At 45.4% G+C, this 22,612-nt stretch overlaps 1 protein-coding gene across 1 annotated transcript in view; it reads right to left on the bottom strand.

The window, feature by feature from the left end:
* Positions 1–21,750, bottom strand: part of Dchs2 (dachsous cadherin-related 2) — a 221,099-nt gene extending 199,349 nt beyond the window's left edge. Inside the window, exon 1 of the mRNA XM_052730019.1 lies at positions 19,537–21,750. Within this exon, the coding sequence (XP_052585979.1) occupies positions 19,537–21,528 (1,992 nt within the window). The 5' untranslated portion in view covers positions 21,529–21,750. The remainder of the gene's footprint in view (positions 1–19,536) is intronic.
* Positions 21,751–22,612: the final 862 nt, after the last annotated feature.

Raw genomic sequence — 22,612 nt, 5'->3', positions numbered from 1 at the left:
ATGTATATAGTGCGCAGGTGTTTAGAAGAGGAAGAGGAAGCTAGCAGCTGGGGTGGGGGAGCTCTACACAGCCAAGGAAAGAGTCCTAAGGGGTGTGTGTGTGTGTGTGTGTGTGTGTGTGTGTGTGTGTGTGTGTGTTAGCTGGATGGAACTGAGGAACTTGAGCATGTTATGGAAGCTTTTTAAGGCCCCCACAGAAGCAGTAATTTTAAAGAAATAAGGTTAGCCAAGGGAGGGATATCTGTAGCAAAGGAGAAGGACAAGCACATCCTCAAGGCATGGACCAGAGTGTCCTAGTTAGCTTAGTCAGGCTACCGTAACCAAGTCCCACAGCCCAGGTGGCTCAAGCAATAGACGTTTCTTTTCTTCCAGATCGAGAGGCTGGAAGGCCAAACTCAAGGTGTCAACATGATGTGGTTCTGGCGAGGGCTACTTCCTGATTTGCAAACATCTGTCTTTTTGCTGTAGCTTTGCACAGCGGGAATATCCAACTCTGCCATTTTCCTCTACCTACTCATAAAAACACTAGTTCCATTAATGTAGGCCCCATACTCATGACCTTATCTAACCCTATTTCCCTTCCAAAGCCCTGTGTCCAAATACCATCACATTGGGTGTAGAGTACCTTAACATATATGAATTTGGTGAGTGAATAAAGTAGAGTAGAAGTCTATAAAGAGAAAGCACAATATGTCTTTGCAAGATATGGAAGGATGGGGAAGCGTGCCTTGAAAGAAGAATAAAGAAGATAAGATGGAGTGGGGGAGGATTTTGAAATTAATTTCACAGGCAGTGCAAAGCCAGGCAAAGTTTTAAAGAAGAGAGAGGTAATTAAAGCTGTGCTACAGGCAGTTTTGAAAGACAGTCATGTCAAAGAGAATGTGTTTTGTCTGATCTGGGACAGGCAAGCAATGCCCTTAGAAACAGTCATGAAATACTTGGTTTCCAAAGCCTTGACTTACAAAAGGAGACGGAGCAAAGGGAAAGACAAATTCCTTTCTCTTCTGTTTTCTTTGTATTTTAGACACAGTCTCGTTATGTAGCCCAGACTAGCTTCAAATGCATGATCCTCCTGCCTCAGCCTCCTAAATTCTAAGATTAGAAGCATGTACTAACATACTCAGCTTGAATTTCTCCTTAGATGAGTGCTCCTTGAAGCATTAGAACTCCGTCTTCATTATTTTCAATCGTCTTAAGAGTTTCTTTACCCTGAAGCTGCTGAGCTTGCTAAGGATTGATCTTCAAATGACCACAATGAACAGATTTACTTCATGACTCCACTCAACTCAGATGTGATGGGGAATACCATCAGCTAGTTCATGGAGCTGGCTTCTCTTCCTGCATTTCCATGAAGGATTACCAATTCTCTAACCCAAATCCTAGAACTGTAAATACATGGAGCTATCCGTTATTCTTGGGTGAAACTGAAATAGACTTCTGGTTTAAATGCTTTAGCATTTACCCCCCTAATAAACACCCTGAACCAGTTAGCCTTTGCTGCTGTGTGTATGTATTTTCAAGTTCAAAGCATGCTGAAATCATTTGTGGCTTTAGGAGACTACTGAAATAGGCACTGAATGGAAATGTTTAAAGCTGCCAAGAGAGCACGTCTCCTTGGATACTGCCAAACATTAACTGACAAACTGCCCTTCCTGTCACCTCTCTCCTTTATGCTGGACACTAGCAGAGGCCGTGGAAGTAGGACAGACAAAACCATGAAAATGGGATCCTGCACAAGAAAGGTGCCATAAAAAAAAACTTCTTGTAAGCTGAGTCCAGGAAATAGGTCGGCCAGAGTTGAAATATTGTACTATTGTTTATGCCTAATGCAACAGAGCTGTCTTTGTATTAGCTTCAATTCATACTTAAAATAATCATACTTCAAAGGAAAGTAAACAGTGCATAAGCTCAGAATGTCACTCTTAGGGACCAGACAAGCCAATCTGAGTATCAACACTAACTTCCTCTAGGTTTCCAAAAGCAGAAATTGGAGGTATATACTGCATGAAATGTTTCCAAGGAAACAACCTAGAAGTTACACTCCACCTAAGACCATCTTATAGCAAGGCTACAAATAATGTCTAATCTCTTCAGACCACATCTACAACAATAGCTAAATCCACAAACTTCTTTAAAATCCAGCACGAAAGCAATTGTAGAATTGTCTGAACAAGCAAATAAAATCTTTCAAAGGTGGTGGTCAGCCCTTTGTATGGAACAGCGGTTTTAATTAGCCGTCAGCCCCTAACTGGATCAGGCCCTCTGAATGGGTGAGATAGTCGATTGGCTTGATCTGTTTGGGAGGCATCCAGGCAGTGGGACCGGGTCCTGTGCTCAGTGCATGAGTTGGCTGTTTGAAACCTGGGGCTTATACAGGATTGCTTGGCTCGGCCTGGGAGGAGGGGACTGGACCTACCTGGACTGAGTCTATCAGGTTAATCTCAGTCCTCGGCGGAGGCTTTGCCCTGGATGAGGTGGAAATAGGGGGTAGGCTGGGGGAAAGGGGAGGGGGTGGGAGGGGGAGAACAAAGGAATCTGTGGCTGATATATAGAACTGAATTGTATTGTAAAATAAAATAAATAAAAATTTTTTTTAAAAAACCAAATCTTCCCTCTTTGCTGTTCTCAGGAGAACACAGGAGAACACAGTCACTTTCTCTCTCCTTCTTGCTTTACCACACACACTTGCTCAAAGCCCCACACGGAGGGATGGCCCTCTCTCGTCTAAGACTGTGTCTGATGTCTGACGGAAGCCACTGATATCACCGATGCAAGTCCGACACAACTGAAAGACCAGTCAGGTGTTTCAGACAGACACAGTAACACAGCTTTACAGAGTGAAACAAAGGCAACATAAGAGAATGCAACACATCTTTGCATCATTCAACAAATGTGTCACAGCATAAATGAAGGTAACATATCTTAGATTAATATTCCATAACACCTAACTATATTTGGGACTATATTCCCAAATACAGTGTCAAGTGAGGGACAAGATTGTGTCATTGACTTTTTTACGTAACTCACCGTCAGAGCTTTTTAAAAGGACTGATTTTCTTTATTCTGCTCTCCCTTTGCACCTTCATATAACTGAAGTTTGAGTGGAAGTAGACGTGACGGACCCTCCTTCCTGGGTCTCTCCATGCTCAGGAGCTGCTCCACAAACTGCCTAACCGTCATCACGTTTAATCACACACTAATCCTACAAGGTAGAGCCTGGTATCACCCCTATTTTATGGGTGAAAAACACTGAGGCTCCCAAAGCTCAGGACCTTGCTCCAGACAAGGTCGCGGGAAGGGACAGAGCTAAAATTTAAATTCACGTCTGTCGGACTCCACAGCCCCAGCTTTTGCTCTCTGGAAGGCTCTTCTTCCGCTCAAAGCAAGGACACATGGAAGTAATAGGGACATGCAGAGCTCTTCCTCCTCCGCCTAAAAGCTTCTGCACACTTCATCAGCAGACTAGCAGAGATGTGCCTGTTGACAGGAAAATGGTAAATCCTACAGTGAATTTAACAACCTGGGCTTTTAAGGAAGAAACTAGGGGAAGAATTGCTAGGAAAGACACAATGTCCTCCTGCATAGGTGAGACAGGGTTGTAGGCGTCACTGCCGCACAGAATTTGTGAAGTAACAAGGTTATTCAAACAATAATCAAGACGAATTCTTCTTCTGATTGATAGACCATCCTATTTCAATGGGTTCAAACTTTATTATATAAAATTAATAAATTGAAGGGCTTCTATCTGCTATGGGATATAACATTAAAAAATGAGCAGTAGTAGCCCCGACATCTCTTATTTTAGTCTATTTGCTTTCCTTTTTGAGATGGGGTCTCGTGTATCTCAGGCTGTCCTCAAATGGCTGATGCTCCTATCTCCACCTTCGAAGTGCTGGGATTTCAAGCATGTGCTGCCATGGCTCTGTATATCATTTCTTACATTTTCTTCCCAGCTTCTTGACTCCAGCAGATGTGACTGAAGACATCCCTGCTCACGGACTAAACCAGGGCAGTAGGTCTACTTCAACAGACCCTAGACCCTGAACAGACAGAACACAGATTTCCAGAAATCTTATATCAATGAGAAGTAGTCTTAACATATGACCAGAGCTAAGTGAGGAGGGGGGAGGCCACAAGAAACAGACATCTGTCATTACAAGGCACTGAGAGAAGTAGCTGAGCCAATGGGGACAAGATGCCCACAAACTTAATCCATAAATACTTTCAAATCTTCTCTAACAAGAAGAAACATGAATGGAGGTACAGGGCAAAGGTAGAAGAGAAAAAATGTAATGAAGAAATCAAGTCAGAGTAAACAGAGATCAGATGTCAAGTCTGAGCCGGGCGGTGGTGGCGCATGCCTTTAATCCCAGCACTCGGGAGGCAGAGCCAGGCAGATCTTTGTGAGTTCGAGGCCAGCCTGGTCTACAGAGTGAGATCCAGGAAAGGCACAAAGCTGCACATAGTAACCCTGTCTCGAAAAAAAAAAAAAAAAAAAAAAAAAAAAAAAAAAAAAAAAAAGATGTAAAGTCTGAATTGGATGGGCTTGATTGGATGGACAAAAATATAGTCCTCAGGGACCAGACTGTGTGGAGATGAACAGGAGGAAGTTTCCTTCTGCAGGGTTCTACTGAATAGGAGAAGAGATTAGCTATACAAAGAGCAAGACGTTATGCTGAAAGAGAAAGACATTAAGAGAGAGGCTAGAATAAATACAAGAGAATTACCCAACAGAGTTGAGACCCCACTTGATGTCACACAGTTAAAGTAGAGTCAACAGGCCTCTCAGCATTACTCCAGCAGCCCTCCATAGCACCAGTGTGGTAGAGGGCAGTTTACCCAGAATCATAACACATGTAGGATATACCTAGACTGGTCCAGTATTGGTGGCATACATACAGATATCAAAGAGCAAGAGTCAGTTTGGAGAACTGAGGAATCCCAGTTAGAGAAGGGGAGTTATGGGCAAGAAGAGAAAAAAATATGTATCCTAGGAAAAAATTCTAGACTCTACACAGGAGTCCAGGGCCAGTGAGCTGGCTCAGCAGGGGACAGCCCTAGCCAGTGAGCTGGCTCAGCAGGAGACAGCTTTAGGTAGAGAGATGACTCAGCAGGGGACAGCACCGGCCATGCAAACCTGAAGACCTGAGTTTGATCCCCAGACTGCACAGTCGGAAGAAAGCACCAACTCTGGAAAGTTGTCCTCTGACCCCGAAATATTTTCTGTGGCACATGGATACCTGAAGTCACATACCACATCACACACACACATGATAATAAATATTTGTTTTAAAACAGAACCCAGCTGGGTCTAGGGGCACGCACTTGGGACACTGAGAAAGGAAGACCTTGGCAAGGTGGAAACCAGTCTGGTCTACATATTAAATTCCAGCCCCCTAGGAATACATAACAAGACCCTACTCTGAAAAACAAAACAAACCCAATCAAAGACTAAGAAAAGTTCCAGGCAGTGACCAGAGACTGGGATGAGTTGAGATTTAAGAGAACCCACAATCTTAGGGAATGCAGTTCTTAGAGTAGAAGCAAGAATAAAATATAACAAAACTGGATCTGTTGAAGGAACAGGACACCAGCTTATCTGCATCACAAGAGTTATCATGGAGGCAAAAAATTGCTAAAGACTACCAGAGTCTTCAGTGCAAATGGGGACCTGGCAAAATCTACAACAGACAAGGAAGATGAAAGGAAGAAACTAGCAGAGCTGGGCGGAGGTGACACAAGCCTTCAATCCCGGGGCTCCGGAAGCAGAGGCAGGCCGATGAGAGTTCGAGGGCAACCTGGTCTACAGAGCTGGATCCAGGACAGCCAGAGCTACCTAGAGAAACCCTGCCTTGAAAAAACAAAGGAGGAGGAAGAAGAGAAGAAGTATGAGGAGGAAAGAAGGAAGGAAGGAAGGAAGGAAGGAAGGAAGGAAGGAAGGAAGGAAGGGAGGGAGGGAGGGAGGAAGGGAGGGAGGGAGGGAGGAAGGAAGGAAGGAAGGAAAGAAGGAAGGAAGGAAGGAAGGAAGGAAGGAAAAGAAAGAAACTAGCAGAGCCAGATAATGTGTTTCATTGTGCTCGAGAGGGTGAAGGGGCTTGTCAAATATCTGGGCCATGGGACTTAGGAGAACAAGCAAACGGCCTTAGCATTGTGGAACCCTGCCTTTAAACATCAGGAGAGACTCTGCTCCCAGTCCTCATCCTTGGCCCCGTCTCTTCTGTCACTGTCCTCGCGTTCTTGCTCACAGCTTTAATCTTCACCTCCATGTGTATGACGTCAGAGTGTGTGCCCCCAGCCTCGGTTTGACTCTTGTGCTGTGGTCTGAATCTCTAAACAGCCTTCAAGATATCTCTTCCTGGACTGCTGGCCAAGGACAACATGCAGGAAACTGAGAGAGAGCATCTCCCAGAACACTTGTTCTTCATCTCTCCTTTCCTCCCACAACACTCCCTGGAAGCAAGGCATCCGCTCTTCTCTGTTTCACTCTTTCCACTATTCCCTCCTCCCAGCTTCTTCAGTCCCACCCAGTTCTCCAGGTCGAATGCCCCTCAAGATTCCCTCTCTACTACACCATGCGAAACCCCTCATTCAGGGCCTTCCTACTTAGCTTGCCTGATGGCTTCCTTTCTACTCTTCAACAAAAACCTTCCCCCAAACCTTATTTTATGTATTTTAGTTTGAACTGCCTCCATAGAAAGCTGGTGAAGCTCAGGAGGAATAAGAAAGGATAAACCATTCAGTACAGAGAAAGAAAGTATCTTAGTTGCTTTTAAATCACTGTGATAAGATACTGCGACCAAGGTGACTTACAGAAGAAAGAGTTTATTTGGGAGCTTACAGTTTCAGAGATGAATCCATGACCATCATGGCAAAGAGAATGGCAGCAGGCAGGCAGGTTTGGTGATGGAGCAGTATCTGAGAGTTTATACCCTCATCTAAAAGCAGGAGGCAGAGATGGCTGAGAATGTCTTGAGTTTTTGAAACCTCAAAGCTCCCAATGACACACATCTTCCAACAAGGCCACACCTCCTAATCCTTCCCAAATAGTTCTACCAACTGAGGACCAAGCATGAGTCTGTGGGGGCCATTCTCACTCAAATGACCACAAAGAGGAAGGACATTGAGAGAGGAAGAAAGATGATTCGGTACAGAGCCACCACAGTACCTGCTGCATAGCCCCTTGGTAGGGAAAGAGAAAGCAGAAGCCTATCTGAAAGGTGAGGCAGGTGGCCTGTGAAAGGGACCGGCTCTCCTACCCACACATCAGCTGCAGGGTTAGTGTGACAATGACTCCTCTGATGGGATGAGTCAGCAGTGAAAGGAACTCCATTTAACCAGTCTTTATGACCCCAAGGGTTGTAGCTGGATATCATCTTGGGAGGCAGCCTGTTGTTTAAAACTGAGTTGTCTTTGGAGCCCAAGAACAGGAGACAATCACAAGTTGGGGAGCTTGATGTCACCATGCCAAAGCCTGAGCGACAGAAACAGCTATGTCACAAAAAGGGGAAGAGCAGATACCAGCAAGCTAGAGTGCAGGTGACAGATTGTTCAGCCCAGGTTGTGTGCATTAGGATAAGGTAACTCATTCTCTGTGGCCAGGAGCTGACCTCATCATTTAAGAAGAACCTTGGAGTCTGACAGCACTGAGCTTGAGATCAGCCAGGAGATCAACCTCTGGATCCCCACAGTTCACCGCTATAGAGCCTGGGAACTCAGAAGACACAGCCCTCCAGTACATGTTCAATGCTTACGTGGCTTTGACAGTAAGGTGACAGGCCCTCCACCTGTACAGATATTGGTGCTGTGTTTGCCTTCCTGACTCTCACTGTACTTGAGACACGTCATCCGACCCCAGTTAGAATATCTGATACCCCTGACTGAACAAACTGGAGTAGAAGGGCCTAACCAGCCTGCAGACTGCAACATCAAGTGTGGCCAGCAGAGGTCCCTGGTGTGCGAAGAAGAGAAGCTATTGAAGTGAAGGGAGCCAGCTAGCTAACTTCTGTTTAATACAGGCTCAGAGCCAGTGTGAGTCACAGGAAGGACAAGAATCTACAAGTCTAGATGACCCCACTGTGCATCCACCTGGCACAACCAGTGTAAGAGGACCAGGAAGAAAGTTCCTCCACTACTGCATCATCGTTTTCCCTTGTGGTTCCTTTTTATCTTTTCACAGGACTTTTAGTAGTATTGTTTCTTCTTCTTCTTCTTCTTCTTCTTCTTCTTCTTCTTCTTCTTCTTCTTCTTCTTCTTCTTCTTCTTCTTCTTCTTCTTCTTCTTCTTCTTCTTCTTCTTCTTCTTCTTCTTCATCTTCTCCTCCTCCTTCTACTCCTCCTCTTCCTCCTCCTCCTCCTCCTCCTCCTCCTCCTCCTCCTCCTCCTCCTCCTCATCTTCATCCTCCTTTTTCTTTGGAAAGGACATTTTTATGTTTTTCTTTTTTGTTTCTCTTCCTGCAATTATGTAATTTTGCTTATGCATTTTCCCATTATTTTGTTTCTCATTTTCCCCCTTAGATCTGATAAACTTTGAATAAAGTAACAGGATCCAAAATCAACATTAAAAACTCAGGAGCTTTTCTACATACCAATTACGAACTCATCAAGTAAGAAACCAAGAAAAAAGATCCCATTCATAGTAAAAGACCTCTACAGTGAAAACTTTAAACACTGAGGCCAGAAATGTGACCTACAGATTCAATACAATCACTGTGGAAATCCTAACATTCTTCATAGAACATGAAAAAATGCAAACACTGAACATGGAAACCGAGAAGACCCTGAAGAGACAAATCAATGTAGCAGGAAGACCCAGGCTGGACAAATCACAGTCTCTCATTCCAAAATAGACGAAAAGCATATGACAAAAGCAGCATGGTACCGACACTGGATCAGACTGGTTGACGGGACTAACCCACGTGCCAAATTTAATTGAACGGACTGTTTTTAAAAGAAATGCAAATGGTCAGTAAATATTTGGGGAAATGATCTATATCCTTAGACATGGGAAAATGAGAACAAAAACCACTTTGAGCTTCCATTTCATCTCATTCCAAATGGCTGTCACCACAGAAATAGCAAATGCTGGCAAGGATGTGGCAAAAGAGGAACCGTCATCCACTGCTGGTAGAATGTCAGTTGATGTAGCCCTATGGATTCCTATAGTAATTCTGTAAGAATCGAAAACTAGAACGGCCATGTAAGCTAGATACTCCCTCCCCAGGTCTATGCTGGAAGGAATCCAAGCCAGCATGCCACAAAGATATTTACACATCCATGTTAATTTCCCAACTATTCACAATAGCCAAGACATGAACAAGCCTAGATCCTAACAGCAGATGAGTAGATGATGTGGTGAACATGCACACAAGAGAGTTCTATTCAGCCATAAATAAAGATGAAATAATGTCATTTTCAGGAAAACAGATCAAGCAAGATCATCATTTTAAGAGAAATAAGCCAGATTAAAAAAGATAAGTACAAATTCTCTCATTTGTGAATTCTAGATTTAAATAAAAAATAGCATCTATCTCTCTATCTACATACACACACACACACACACACACACACACACACACACACACACATACACACACACACAGTAGAAGGGCATCTCTGAGGGAAGGGGGAAGGAACCTAAAGGAGGAAGTGGTAATAATAAAGGGTGTGAGGCAAAATATCAAATACTGTATTTTTCTCACATGTGATATCTATCAAATATATGTACATATACAGCATACACATACATACAGAAATGTAGAGTGAAGACAATAAGATGAGACATTAATAGGGGCCAAATATAGGAAAAATTTAATTATATTTACATAAATGTACATAAGCTGGGCGGTGGCTGTGCACGCCTTTAATCCCAGCACTCAAGAGGCAGAGGCAGGAAGATCTCTGTAAATTCAAGGCCAGCCTGGGCTACAGAGTGAGTTCCAGGAAAGGCTCCAAAGCTACACAGAGACACTCTGTCTCAAAACCAAAAAACTGTGCATAAATATGAAAATGGCATAATGAAACTCATTTTAGGTAGGCTAACTAAAAATCATCGATTTTCTTAAAAAGACTACTTCCCATGGCTTCCCTGCCAGGACCCAGCTCCTTTCCAACTGTTGAGTCCCAGGCACTAACTAGATATCCTCCTGTTTGTAACGAAGCCCACCTGATCTACTTTCAAACACACACTCCTTTTATATCGAGGCTTCAACTCAGTAAGATTCAAATAGCCTGACATTTGAAAAAGTGCATGCATATATTTATGTAGTTGTATATATGATCTAACTAATTTCCCCGATGTGCTATGAAAACATAAATCACTTCTGCCATTGCTCATTTTTAATTTATAAGGCAAGGGCCCCATTAGAAGTCTGGTGTTTAGTTGTTAATGAAGTTAATTTATTGTCAGATTTCAATTCTCCGAGGAAGGCAATCTTACTGATCATAATTTTCCAAGGCCTTCCTGAGTTACTCTCTGTGGAGATGGCTGTCCTGAGGAATGCACCATACATTTTTTATACACACACAAAGGCCTTCAGCCACAGTGGGAAGAACTCACCACTGACTGTCAGTAAACATGTGCATATCATGACAGGAGGCCTCTGAATTGCTGTGTCACCTCCAAGTTCTCTAATACATCACCTTCTACCAGAAAATGTAATTTCTTTCCTATCTTTATATCATGTGTTAAACAAGTCAGCAGAGATTGCAAATGGCTGTCTTAGTTAGGGCTTCTATTACCATGAAGAGACACTGTGACCACAACTCTTATTAAAGGACAATATTTATTTGGGGTGGCTCACTTCAGTCTATCATCATCATGGTGGGACATGGTGCCGTGCAGGCAGACACAGTGCTGGAGAAGTAGCTGAGAGTCCTACATGTTGCAGGCAACAGGAAGTGGTCTGAGACACTGGGGGCAGTATCTTGAGCATATATGAGATCTCAAAGCCCACCTCTACAGTAACACACTTACTCCAACAAGACCACACCTCCTAATAGTGGTGCTCCCTTTGGGGGCCATTTTCTTTCAAACCATGGCAATAGCAAAGTCAGAAGTGGCATCTGAGGGTTATGACTCTAGGTAAAGTTCGTCTCAAATATAAGGACCAAAGCGCACTAACTGTGAAGCAGAACAAGGACGAAGGTGCCCTGTAGACCAGAGTCATGCCTTGACTCCCTAAGAGAGGCTTGACGGTAGCACTCCATCTAACTTTGGCTGGTGGTGGCTCTAAAGTAAGGGACCTCAGGACCTGTGACCAACCACACCTAGGCCTCCATCACCACTTGCCTGACATGACTTTGTCCCTCACCAAGAGCTGCATAATACTCCTGCAGCTGCAACTCCTCTGGTAAGCCCTACTGAGAGATTTCATCAGCTTCCTTGGCCTAGGCCAGAAAGTCTACAGGGAGATACGACAGACTTCTGAAAGAAAAAACATCTCAGCATCCATTGCCACAGCACAAGGAGCCACTAAAACTCACAACACAACTTAGGTTTGCTCTGTATCTATCTTTCCACACAAAGAGCCTCATTTTTTTTTGTCTAGTCCTTTTTTTTTGTTGTTGTTTCAATTTTTTTAAAAAATATTGATTTTGATCTCATCAAATTTCTTCATTTCCAAAATTATCATTTACTACCATTTATTAATACATAAGGTGTGTGTATTAATACATGAGGGTCAGGGAATTGGCTCAGCAGGTCTCGCTGGCTGTGCAGCCTGATGGTCTCAGTTCAATCCTGGGAACCCACACAAAAGGTCAGATGCAATGGCCCCCATCTGCGACTTCAGCACTCTCTATTGTGAGATATGAGGTGGACACAGGAGAATCAGATGAAACCTTGTGAGCTAGTACACAGAGCAGCCGCAGAGACAAAAGAGACCTTGCCTCAAAACAAGGTGGAAGAACTGAAAATCTGCCCTCTGACCATCACACATATGCTGTGCATGCATTCACCAGCACAGTCACACATCTGCATGTGCATACACACACACACAAAAAAAAACCCATATCATGCATTGCACACTTCTATGAGTTAAGAATTGCTCTAAACATGTATTATTGGGTCATCATTCACAAAACAAGCAAACCGATGCTGTTGCTATCTATATTTTTGTAGATAAGGAAATGAAGGCCCATTTCCCAAAACTACATGGCTGGTAAGAGGTATACCAGATATTCAGACCCAGGTACCTTGATCCCAAGGTCCATATTTTCTGTCACTGTGTAGTGTCTTATCATCATATTCATAGTTATGAACACTGGCATGCATTGCCACTCTCACCTTTAATCCCAGAGTACAGGCTACAAAGCAGTGTAATCCAGAGATTCCATGTTACACTTCTCCTTTTTGTGTATACTCAAGTGTGTGTGACCACATTCCACAACCAGGGAAAGTCGTAGTCAGGAAGTAGTTGGGTGGAAGAGGGGAAGAAAGCCATTAAGCTCATTCAGAGCCTAAAACAGATCCTCAAACAAAGCCAAGGGCACCTACCACACACAACAGTAACTAAGATGCTAAGCTGTGTAGGCCAGATAACCAGAGATGATAGTTAGTAGGTGACCTAGACGTATTTTGAACGTAAGTACCCATGGTTGTCGTGGAAACATCTGCTTCCTGTGCGCAGGTAGCAGGATTCACTTTATCCAAAGTAACACTACATACCTATGCAGGTAATAGAAATATAAATTATCAAAGGTGGTATACGCTAAGTAAATATGTGTGCGCAGTCAACAATGAGAGTGTCAGCATCCAGGTGAGGGAGACAAAAGGCTCAGGACAGGCAGTGCAAAGCACTCATAAGTCCCAAAGAACCAAGACAACTACAGTGATGGAATAAACTGTACAATAAACCGGACACACATGACAATCGAATGCAGAAGGAAAGGGGGGAGAACCCGGACTAGTCACCACCCTTCCTGCAGCACCTTGTTTACTGCATGCACACTGCAGCACACTTCACTTCTCTAGCTTAGGAGATCAAGAACATTAGAAAGTGCAGGTGACTCAAATACCAATACGCTGGATTCCATTGAGGGACACAGAATCCAGCGTTTTTACTTATCCAGGGGAACGATGTAACACACACACACACACACACACACACACACACACACACACACACACAGAGAGAGAGAGAGAGAGAGAGAGAGAGAGAGAGAGAGAGAGAGAGAGAGAGAGAGGACATAAGGATATAAGAAATTCTGAAGGTTTTGCCAATTGTGGTCAGACCTAGAGAAATTCAAAGTGTTACTGAGACTGGAAAAAAACAAAAAACAAAAACCACCTTCCCAGTAGAGTCGCTTATTTCCGAAGTTGGCATGGCCTCTCGGTACAAGGCCCTCAAACTGTTCCTCGGGGTCACTTTTTTTCATGTCCTTGCTATCCCCAGCCATGATCGCTGCCCTGCTCTTGACACTTGCAACACTGGTGAGCAGCCTTCATTTAATCATGCAAACCCCAGGGCTGGTGTTCAGCAGCAGAGTACAACTGAAACAAAGCTAGCATACACAGAAAGACTTTGCTACAGACTACCATTAGTCAGAAGGAAACAATTCCCAAAGATACCATGAATTAGAAGCAAGATAACAACAACTTGATCCTGTTCTAGCCATGGAGCATAGCAGCCCTCCAGCCTGCCCATTGGCCCATGTCCCCCAGATGGCAGGATCCATCTTTAATGGTCCCTTCTCAGGCACCCCCTCCTATACAGGCTTCTCCAAGGAGACTGTGAGATATACACAGCCCTAATTGGAAATACAAAAACAAGCTTCTCCCCCAATATATTGACATGGGACATGACACTACTCATCATCCTTCTGATTTTCATGAAGGCATAGCCTGACAATCTCCAACTCACAACAAACACAGGTATACTAACATACCAAGTGCATTAATGCCTCTATTGAGAAGGTACAGTACCAAAATAAGAGTTTCAAATATGAGCGGATTGATGTAAAGGGGGCATTTAGAGGATATTGTAGTATTCCCTTACAGGATATTGAGGAGATTTTTTCAGTTTGTTTCTTATTTTGTTTCTGCTCAATTTTTGACAAAAGTGACTTGAGTAGACATGAGTTCTAAAGGAGGTAAGGGCGAAGAGAGAAGAAGTAGGAGGTCCGTGCATTTAAGCTGGGGAAGGTTAGGTTTGAGATGCCAAATGCATGCAGTCGAAACGTGCACCCACCAGACCCAAATAATAAAAAACAAATTAAGGATTAATCTGAAGCTTCTAAGAGAGGTTGACCCTTCAGATGGGGGAAAGAGGGTTCTGAGAATGTTGGAGAAGGGAGTCAGTAAAGAAAAAAAGAGAGAGGTGGAAGGAAGAGAGAAACTTCAGAAGCCGCTGCCATCCTGAGTGTGAGGTGGTGGAAGAAAAGAGAAAGAGGCAAGAGAGAGGCAGGAAGAAAGGCAGTGAGAGAAAAGACTGTGTAGGGGGGAGAGGGGGGGCACAGATGCATCCAGAAAAGAGGAAGTAGGTGTGTACGCTCCAGGGATAAATGAGGTCACAAGGTTGAAGAGCCCATTGGATGTGGATAAGAAGAACATGTAGAAATGCTGTTTGGCAGGCAGGATTTAGTGTGGTGGCAGAGGAAGTGCAGAACAGGGGATACAGGCACCAAGTGGAAGGCAGACGCCATTCACTCAGGAGGCTGATGGCGAAGAGGGCCAGAACACCAGGCTCCCAGCTCTGATGGACCTGCCCACTGTACCCAGCATTGTCCCAGTACCAAGAACTGCTCTGCGGTGTAATAGGTACTCGGTTAATATTTGTTCATCTGTGGTCCTTTATTCAACGGATGTGGCCGTTTGATTAAATAAATGAGTTAGTGGGTAAATTCTCCTGGTTCTTGAAGGGCTACGAAGGAATAGTCTTGGGCCCATGCTTGTGCCACTCAGGAATGAGAGCTCTGGTTAACACTGTCTTCCAATTGGCTTCTAAGTAGGGGCTGTGAGTGCAGTTCACATCACAGCAGAGGGGAGCCTTTTTTGGAGGCTGAAGTTAGCTTTAGGGGCAGTGACCTGAGGAAAAAACGTGTTTTCAAGTTAGACACCTGAACTGGACGTGGACAGCAGCTGGATGTCTGGGAATGAATCCCTCTCTGTCAAAACCACAGCTTTTAAAACTGTGTATCATAATCCCATGCAGTCATATCATTCAGTGTGGGGGTCGCAAAACATTTGGCAGAAGTAAAAGGTTTCTAAATGCATGACAACCAAAAATGGAGTGAAAATCCCACACGTAATGAATCCAGGGATTGTGGCAGCAATTACCCATGCTGCAGAGTGCAACTTCACTGCAGCCTTGGTTCTCAACACCTAGCACGCGCACTTTGCACCACACCTGCCAAGACACCAGGCAGCCCCCATAAACCCTGCCTGAATCACTTCAGCTCAGATTCCAGGCTGTTGTGTGTTAGCAGGACTTTGACTGTTCATACGAAGTGTGTCTACTCTTCCAGCAGCATAAGGTTTTAATTACAGAAAACAAAGACTTTTAATATGTCCCCGCATCGTGCCTTAGCGTGAACAAATTGCATTGCTTTGTGTCAGAATGTTTGATTTTAAATACTGCTTTCTAAGTTGCTGACTTGACTTTCCTTTAAAAAAAAAAAAACATTCAATGGATTTTGGCTTGAGATTAAGACAGAATTTCCAAGCATTTCTGAACTAGCCCCAACATACTTCTGCCATCTTGTACTGCATTACTTGTGCGATGCAGCGTTCTCAGCAACAATGATTATAAAACCAAACTGTAGATCAATTCTGAAACATACTGAAGATATTCTACTTACTGCAACATTAAATATGCACCCAAGTTTCTTCTCTATGTAAAATTCAACGAGCACATTCATCTCCTTATTATGTAAATCTGCTTTTTCTTTAATAAATGGAAATATGCTATATACCAATCCATTATATGTATTTAAATATATATATTAATTAAGTATATATACTGATCAATTATCTTATGATTTATTTATTATATAAATCATAGGATTTATATAATAAGATCTTATGATTTATTTATTATATAAATCATAAGATAAGTAGATTTATTTATTATATAAATCATAAGATAAGTAGATGTTTAATGTGCATACTTGTGTTATATGCCAGAGATCACATAAAAATTTCTCAGAACAAAGGAGCGATCAGTGGAAAAGTTTGAGAAGCCTTACTCTAGACAAAGATAGCACCAAGAGGCTGAAAGGAATTCTGGGTAGTACACTGCTAAGAAGTGGCTTTCTGTGAGGAGCAGTTAGGGAGAAAGGAATGAAGTCATTGAGGCAAGTGCCCACAGAGCTGCCATAGTCAGCTCTCTTTACTATAACAAAATACTCGAGCTAGGCAACTTATAGAGAGAAAGGGTGATTTTGACTCAGTTTTAATCTCACTATGTGAAAGGCTAAGGCAGAAGGAGAGTGAGTTCTGGGATATGTAATGAGACTATATTAGGAAACTAAAAAGGAACAGTGGAAGGGAAGTGGGTGAGGGAAAGAGAGAGGGCAAAGAAAAAAAAGGGGAGAATAAAAACACAGAAAGAAAGCACCCTAGAATCCAGGGGATAGTCACAGCCACAGGACTAGAAAAGTTCACACAGCCACTGAGGGGAAGCCACTGAAGCCGAGCAAGGAGAGGGTCTCTACAACTCTTCAACAGCTAGGCAGATGCCTGGAATCTCGGGGGAGTCTAATCAGCACAATTCCATACGGTCTCCAGCAGCACGGGGAAGCTGGAGTTCTCAGAGATGCAGCTTGAGCCCAGATGAGCCACCACAATGGGTCCAGTACACATGGGGATGTGAGGAGATAGCTTCATCTTTGGTGGCAGAACCATTTCACAGTTTGAGAAACAATTCTATAGATGGGTTCTAATCAAAAGAGTCACAATGAATCCATATTTTCTTCTTCAAACAAAGCTATATTTTATTTGTATCATGCCAAGATCAGCAGGCCTCCCAGGGAGAAGAAATCGTGGAAATCGCCCGTTCTAGCCTTTCCCCTGTCATGATTTCATTCTTAAAATCTGATGGCACTGTCTTTGGACACCAGGCATCTATGGGCTCCTCCATGTCTCAGTCTCTTCTTCAGTGTTCCTAAGTCTACATGGCTGACCTCTGGATAGTGGTGGAACTAATACACGTCCCTCTCAAGGCTGTCTCCATTTCAAGCAGACAATGGCCTCTAGCCCATATGACATCAGACTCTGGTGAAAAGATGAAAGGCTTTGGTGGTGTCAGCCTCTAATACCTGTGGACTCATCTGTTTCAGCAGGGAGTACTAACTGCTTTTCAAACCACCTTTGAATAACTCAGAGCTGCTAATCAGCTATAGTGGAGACTCTTACACTATGTGTGACATCTTTATATCATATTACCCTGGGCCTCCACGTTTATAAAATAGGTATGTAAATTAAACATCTATTGATGATGAATCACACGTAAATTTATTTTCAGGTAATTGGTATATAGATAATTTTACCATTTTTTAAGACAAAGCCAAATTTGAATACTAATACAATGGGTATTTTTGTTTAATTTTACACAGCTCTTGGCTGAATATTTGATACTGCACGATATAGAATATCTTCAGTATTTTTCAGAATTAATCCACATTTTGATTTTGTAATCACTAAGGTTGAGAACATGGCTTCACATAAATATGCAGTACAAAATTACAGGTGCATGTTTAGGACCATGTCAGAAATTATTGAAAATTCTCTATAATCCCAAGTCAAAATTCATTGAACAGTTTTTATGAAAGTCAACAGCTTAGATAGTAGTTTTTAAAAGCAAGCATTCTAACCCAAAACAATCCTATGAAATACTGATTTGTTATCTATATATTGAGAAATAACAGTGGGGAAATGTTAAAAGTATTTGTTTTCTATAGTTAAAGCACTATGTTAATAAGAGCAAAGAATGCAGATAATGCAAGCCTGCAGTCCCACATCTTGGGAGGTAGAACCCTACATAGTAAGTTCAAAAAGCTAAGTATGGCTACAGCAGACCCTGAATCTAAAGTATATATATATATATATATATATATATATATATATATATATATATATATATACACATATGTGTATATGTATATATACATATATGTATTACATATAATCATATAAATTATAGATATATAATACATAAATAAATTCATATTGCTATATATAGTAAAATAACAATAAAAAAAATAAACACTGCAGTTCAAATGAGACTTCTAGTCTGAGCACAGGTATTTCTGGGAATGTTCGCCAGTGCTATGTGAACTGCAGACACATGAAATGCCAACTGCACATGTTGGCTGTGAATTCAGAAGCAAGACTGTAGTGAAGTCACATGATACAACACAGGAATCCCTCTAATTTGGTTTAAGTTTAATTTTGAAATAATTTTTGGTCTCGGGGAGTTTAGAAACCTTTAACTGTTGTCTCACTTTTTACAGCCCCCATAGTCTGTCATAGGACCCCATATGGTCATGACCCACATTTCCAGAGACTGGGAGCTAGAGAAGGGATCAAGATTACTCTTGACTACAAAACTGAAAAGATATAAGCTATCACGAAGCCTGTTTTGTACAGTATAAAAACATCTCACTTATCTAAAGGTTATCAGGGGTGTACTTTGTAAAAGCTAAAGCCTGGGCCTCCTAACTGAAAAGAAGAGCGCACAGGGCAGAGGGCGGAAACCCACTAGACTCAGAGCTAATGGAAGCCTAATCCAGCAGTCAGTCATCTTTACCCTCTTTATCCCCTCAAGTCATCCTGGAACAACTAAGTCAAGCTTGGAAATGTATGTATCTCACTCACGCCAGGCAAGAATAGAATGGAAGCAATAAGGAAGGACAGCCTGAGGGGCAGAACACAGCACTCTGGCGGGTGCAGAAGAGATCCCGAGAACTCTAGAGAACACCCCACAGTCAAACAGCAAAGCACAGGACAGGGCCTGAGGTAGTAAATATGATGGATGCAGTGATTCTCTGCTCCTCCATGGTGAAGTCCTCTGGAGGATCTCAGCCCACAAACACGATGGCTACAATGTCTCCAGTCCTCAAAAACCTTAGTAAACTCCTAAAGAAGGTGGGAAATGCTGTAAGAGGGTCTTTGGAGGGGAGTCGTTCAAAGGCATTCAACGTTTGAAAACATGAAGACTACCCTGAATCCTGAGACACCACATAAAGGTCTCAAAAGTGTGTTCTATTGACTGTGGCCTGATATCTGCTTTGGGAAAATGGGTGGTCCCTCGCAATTAGATATGGGGGCATTCCTTTTATGAAGAAACTGGGCTCCCAGAAGAAAGATCCAAGAAAAGTCTCCTGTGATGGAAAAAATGACCTTAGAGACCACAGGACCAAGACCTGACACAAAGCTGTGGAAATCAGGTAATGTGTTTGCCTCTTACTGGAGGGTCTACAGCAGATATCCTTGCTTCTGGAACCAGGACACAACCATCCATGTCACCTTTTCCCAGACAGTCTTATATCCTCACCATCCATCCCAGGCTTTGAACTGGACCGAGAGACCTGATACACTCACCTGCAGGAAGCAATGTCCAACTGGGGCATGCTCAGCCAGGGTGACATTATACACCTGCCACCGGAAAACGGGCTCATTGTCGTTCACGTCGTCTATAGTAATGCTCACCAGGCAGGTGGCAGAAAGTGGAGGCTCCCCGAAGTCCTGGGCCACCACTCTTAGCTCCACTGCCTCCTGAACCTCTCGGTCTAGAGCTCGGATAGTGCTGATCAAACCATTGTCCGGGTTGATGCTGAAGGATGGAACGCACTCTGCCTTGGGTGACAGAGCCTCAGAGTCGCAGGGACCCGAGAGTTGCACTAGCGCATATCGCAGCCTGGCGTGATCTGTGCCAGCCTGGTCGGCATCCAAAGCGCTGACCCAAACCACCGAGGTCCCTGGGACAGCGGCCTCGGACACGGAGGCCCAGTAATGCTCCTGGCTGAAGACAGGTGGCTGGTCGTTGAGGTCCGAGACCCAGAGCAGCAATGACTCCTCGGTGCTCAATGGTGGAGACCCTGCATCCGTGGCCACTAGTCTTAACTCGTATAGATCTCGATTTTCTCTGTCCAAGAGGCCCTCGATGCAAAGGAAAAATACTCCAGGAGGGCCACCTGGCTGCAGTGCGAAGGCTCCATTCCCACCCTCCAAGGACAGCTTGATGCTACCTGCCCCAAGGCGTGCACCAAGCACCCCGGCAGCCTCCTCTTCCTTCTCTGGGTCACCATCTGCGTCGGACACCGAGACTCGAGCCACATAGTCTCCTGGCCGGGCGCCCTCAGAGACGCGGGCCGTGCCTCCCTCGGTAAGAAAGAGCAGGTGGATGGCGGGCGGGTTGTCATTCACGTCCAGCACATCAATGGACACGCGCACAGTGGCTACCTCTGGCTCTGCGCCCCCGTCGCGGGCCTGGACCACCAGCTGGTGCCAGGCCTGCTCCTCGCGATCTAAAGGTCTCTGCACCCGCACTATGCCGCTCAGCTCCTCCACCGAGAAATAGCCTGGATCGCCCGGTGGCCCGCCAGCTGCGCCCGCCAAGGACACTTGCCGCTCCCGGATGCTGTAGCGCACCAAGCCATTGGGCCCCAAGTCGCGATCAGTGGCACGCACGCGACACACCTCGGCGCCCGGCTGGGCGTCCTCACGTACTGCGGCGCGGTACTCCGCCTGCTCGAAAACTGGCGGGTTGTCGTTCTCATCCAGCACACGCAGCTGCACGTGCAGGCGGCCAGTGCGCGGAGGACTGCCGCCGTCCCAAGCTTCAATCTGCAGCTCGTGCGCCGCCGCCTCCTCTCGGTCCAAGCGCCTCAGCAGCACCAAGTCTAAGGGCTCCAGGGGTGTTGAGGACACCGGCTGAGTCGACGACGCAGGTGGCCCCGGCGACCCGTAGCGCAACTGAAAGAAGGGTCCTGCGGCGTCCTGGGGCGGGTCGGACGCTTGCAGCAAGGTGTAACCCTGGATGCTAAACAGTCCTTCGTCCGGGTCCTGGGCACCTGGCAGGCGGAAAGCAGTACCTGGGGGGCTGAGTTCCGACACGTCCAGCTGCAGGGAGTCGAGCGGAAAGTGGGGCGAGTGGTCGTTCACATCGTTGACGCGGATCTCCACCTGCACCACTTCGCCCAACAGCGTGGCCGCCACGAAGTTGTAGTGGTTCCGCCGCTCGCGGTCCAGACGCCGTGCTGTGCGGATGATGCCGGTGTCCGGGTGCACGTGGAAGTCGTCCAGCAGCGGGGAGTCCTCCGAGTCCTCCGACAGAAAGAAGCCGTTCTCTTCCAGCTGCTGCGCGACTGGCAACCCCGCACGAATGTCACCTACCAGTGTGTCCGGGGGCAGCCCCTCGTCCACAGAGAGGCTGAGGTTGAACACCTGGGCAGACGAGCCCGAGGCAGCCCACAGCCAGGCGTGCACGAAGAACCGGAGCAGGGAGCGCGGTGCCCCGGAGCCGCAGGGCCGCCCACGGGGTGACCCCGCCGGCTGACGCCCTTCGCCCATCCTCCGCCCAGCAGAGCTCATTTCTTCCCCCAGCTCTTTAGGAAGGCTCCGGATAGCTGCCAGCTTGTGGCGGGACCGCAGAACAATCCAGGAGCCTCTTCAGTATCTGAGCCAGAGAAGAAAAGACTTTGTTTGGCAAACAAACCAAAGGACCCAGGAGTTCCCAGGGTGACATCTGCAACTGGTGCAGACGTCCTCTGCCGGCAGCTCAGGCAGGCGGGGGCTGCTCTAGCTGCCTCTGCCGCCGCGGCCACCTCTCCAACCCCTGGATGTCTTTAAGCAAGTTCCATAGCTTTTTCTCTCTTCTGTTCTTTTTACATCTGTTCCTTGTTCTGCTCGGCTGGCTGTTTCCCCCTGGTAAAGTCAGGTGCATTATTTCTTTTGCCAAAAAGGAGGAAATTATTTAAAGCGCGCACACAGGGAGGAAGGGGATCCGGCCGGGAAGTGGGTGGAGTAAGGGCGGGGAAGCCGAGAGAGGGCGCAGGGTGGGAGGAACGGTGGGAGGCGCGGCTCCCGCAGCAGGCTGCTACAGGGACTGTAGCTCTTCACCCCACCTCCACCGGCGTCCCCGGGCGCTGGGGACTGCGCAGCGCCTTCTCTGACCCAGCCCCCTCCCTACTCCTCAGTCCCCTCCCCATGCGTGATGCGCCTGGCACCAGGGAGAATTCCAACCTGCCAGCCTCCGCTCAGGAGCAGGACTGAAAAGGAGCCGGTCGGCTGGACATTCAGCCCAGGACTGTGGTGCTGATGGAGGAGACGCAGACCGGTTGTCTGGCCTGGCTTTGCGTGCAAAGTGTACCCGTTTGGGGGCGAGGCCAGCTGACTGCCCGCACGCTCCCCCTCCATCCTCCGGACAGCCCCTCCGGCGGGCTTGCCCTTGGCTAAGGCCGAGCGAAGAAGGTAGGGGTTATTATGATCACTTTGGGGAGCCAAACTTGTGCTCTCTATTTGACGAGAGAACCTCGTCCCTAACAGAAGGCCAGATGAAGTCAAAGGCCGATGCACAGCTGGGGCCAGTTTGACTGCAAAGAAGGCGGAACTTGGAAAGAAAGGGGAAAAAAAAAAAAGCCCTTCCAGAAAACCAACAAAATCTGTGACACACATG

The sequence above is a fragment of the Peromyscus californicus genome, unplaced genomic scaffold (genome assembly GCF_007827085.1).
Source record: "Peromyscus californicus insignis strain IS unplaced genomic scaffold, ASM782708v3 Scaffold_9__1_contigs__length_137607984, whole genome shotgun sequence".
Lineage (NCBI taxonomy): Eukaryota > Metazoa > Chordata > Mammalia > Rodentia > Cricetidae > Peromyscus > Peromyscus californicus.
This window is presented reverse-complemented; position numbering and strand designations above follow the sequence as displayed.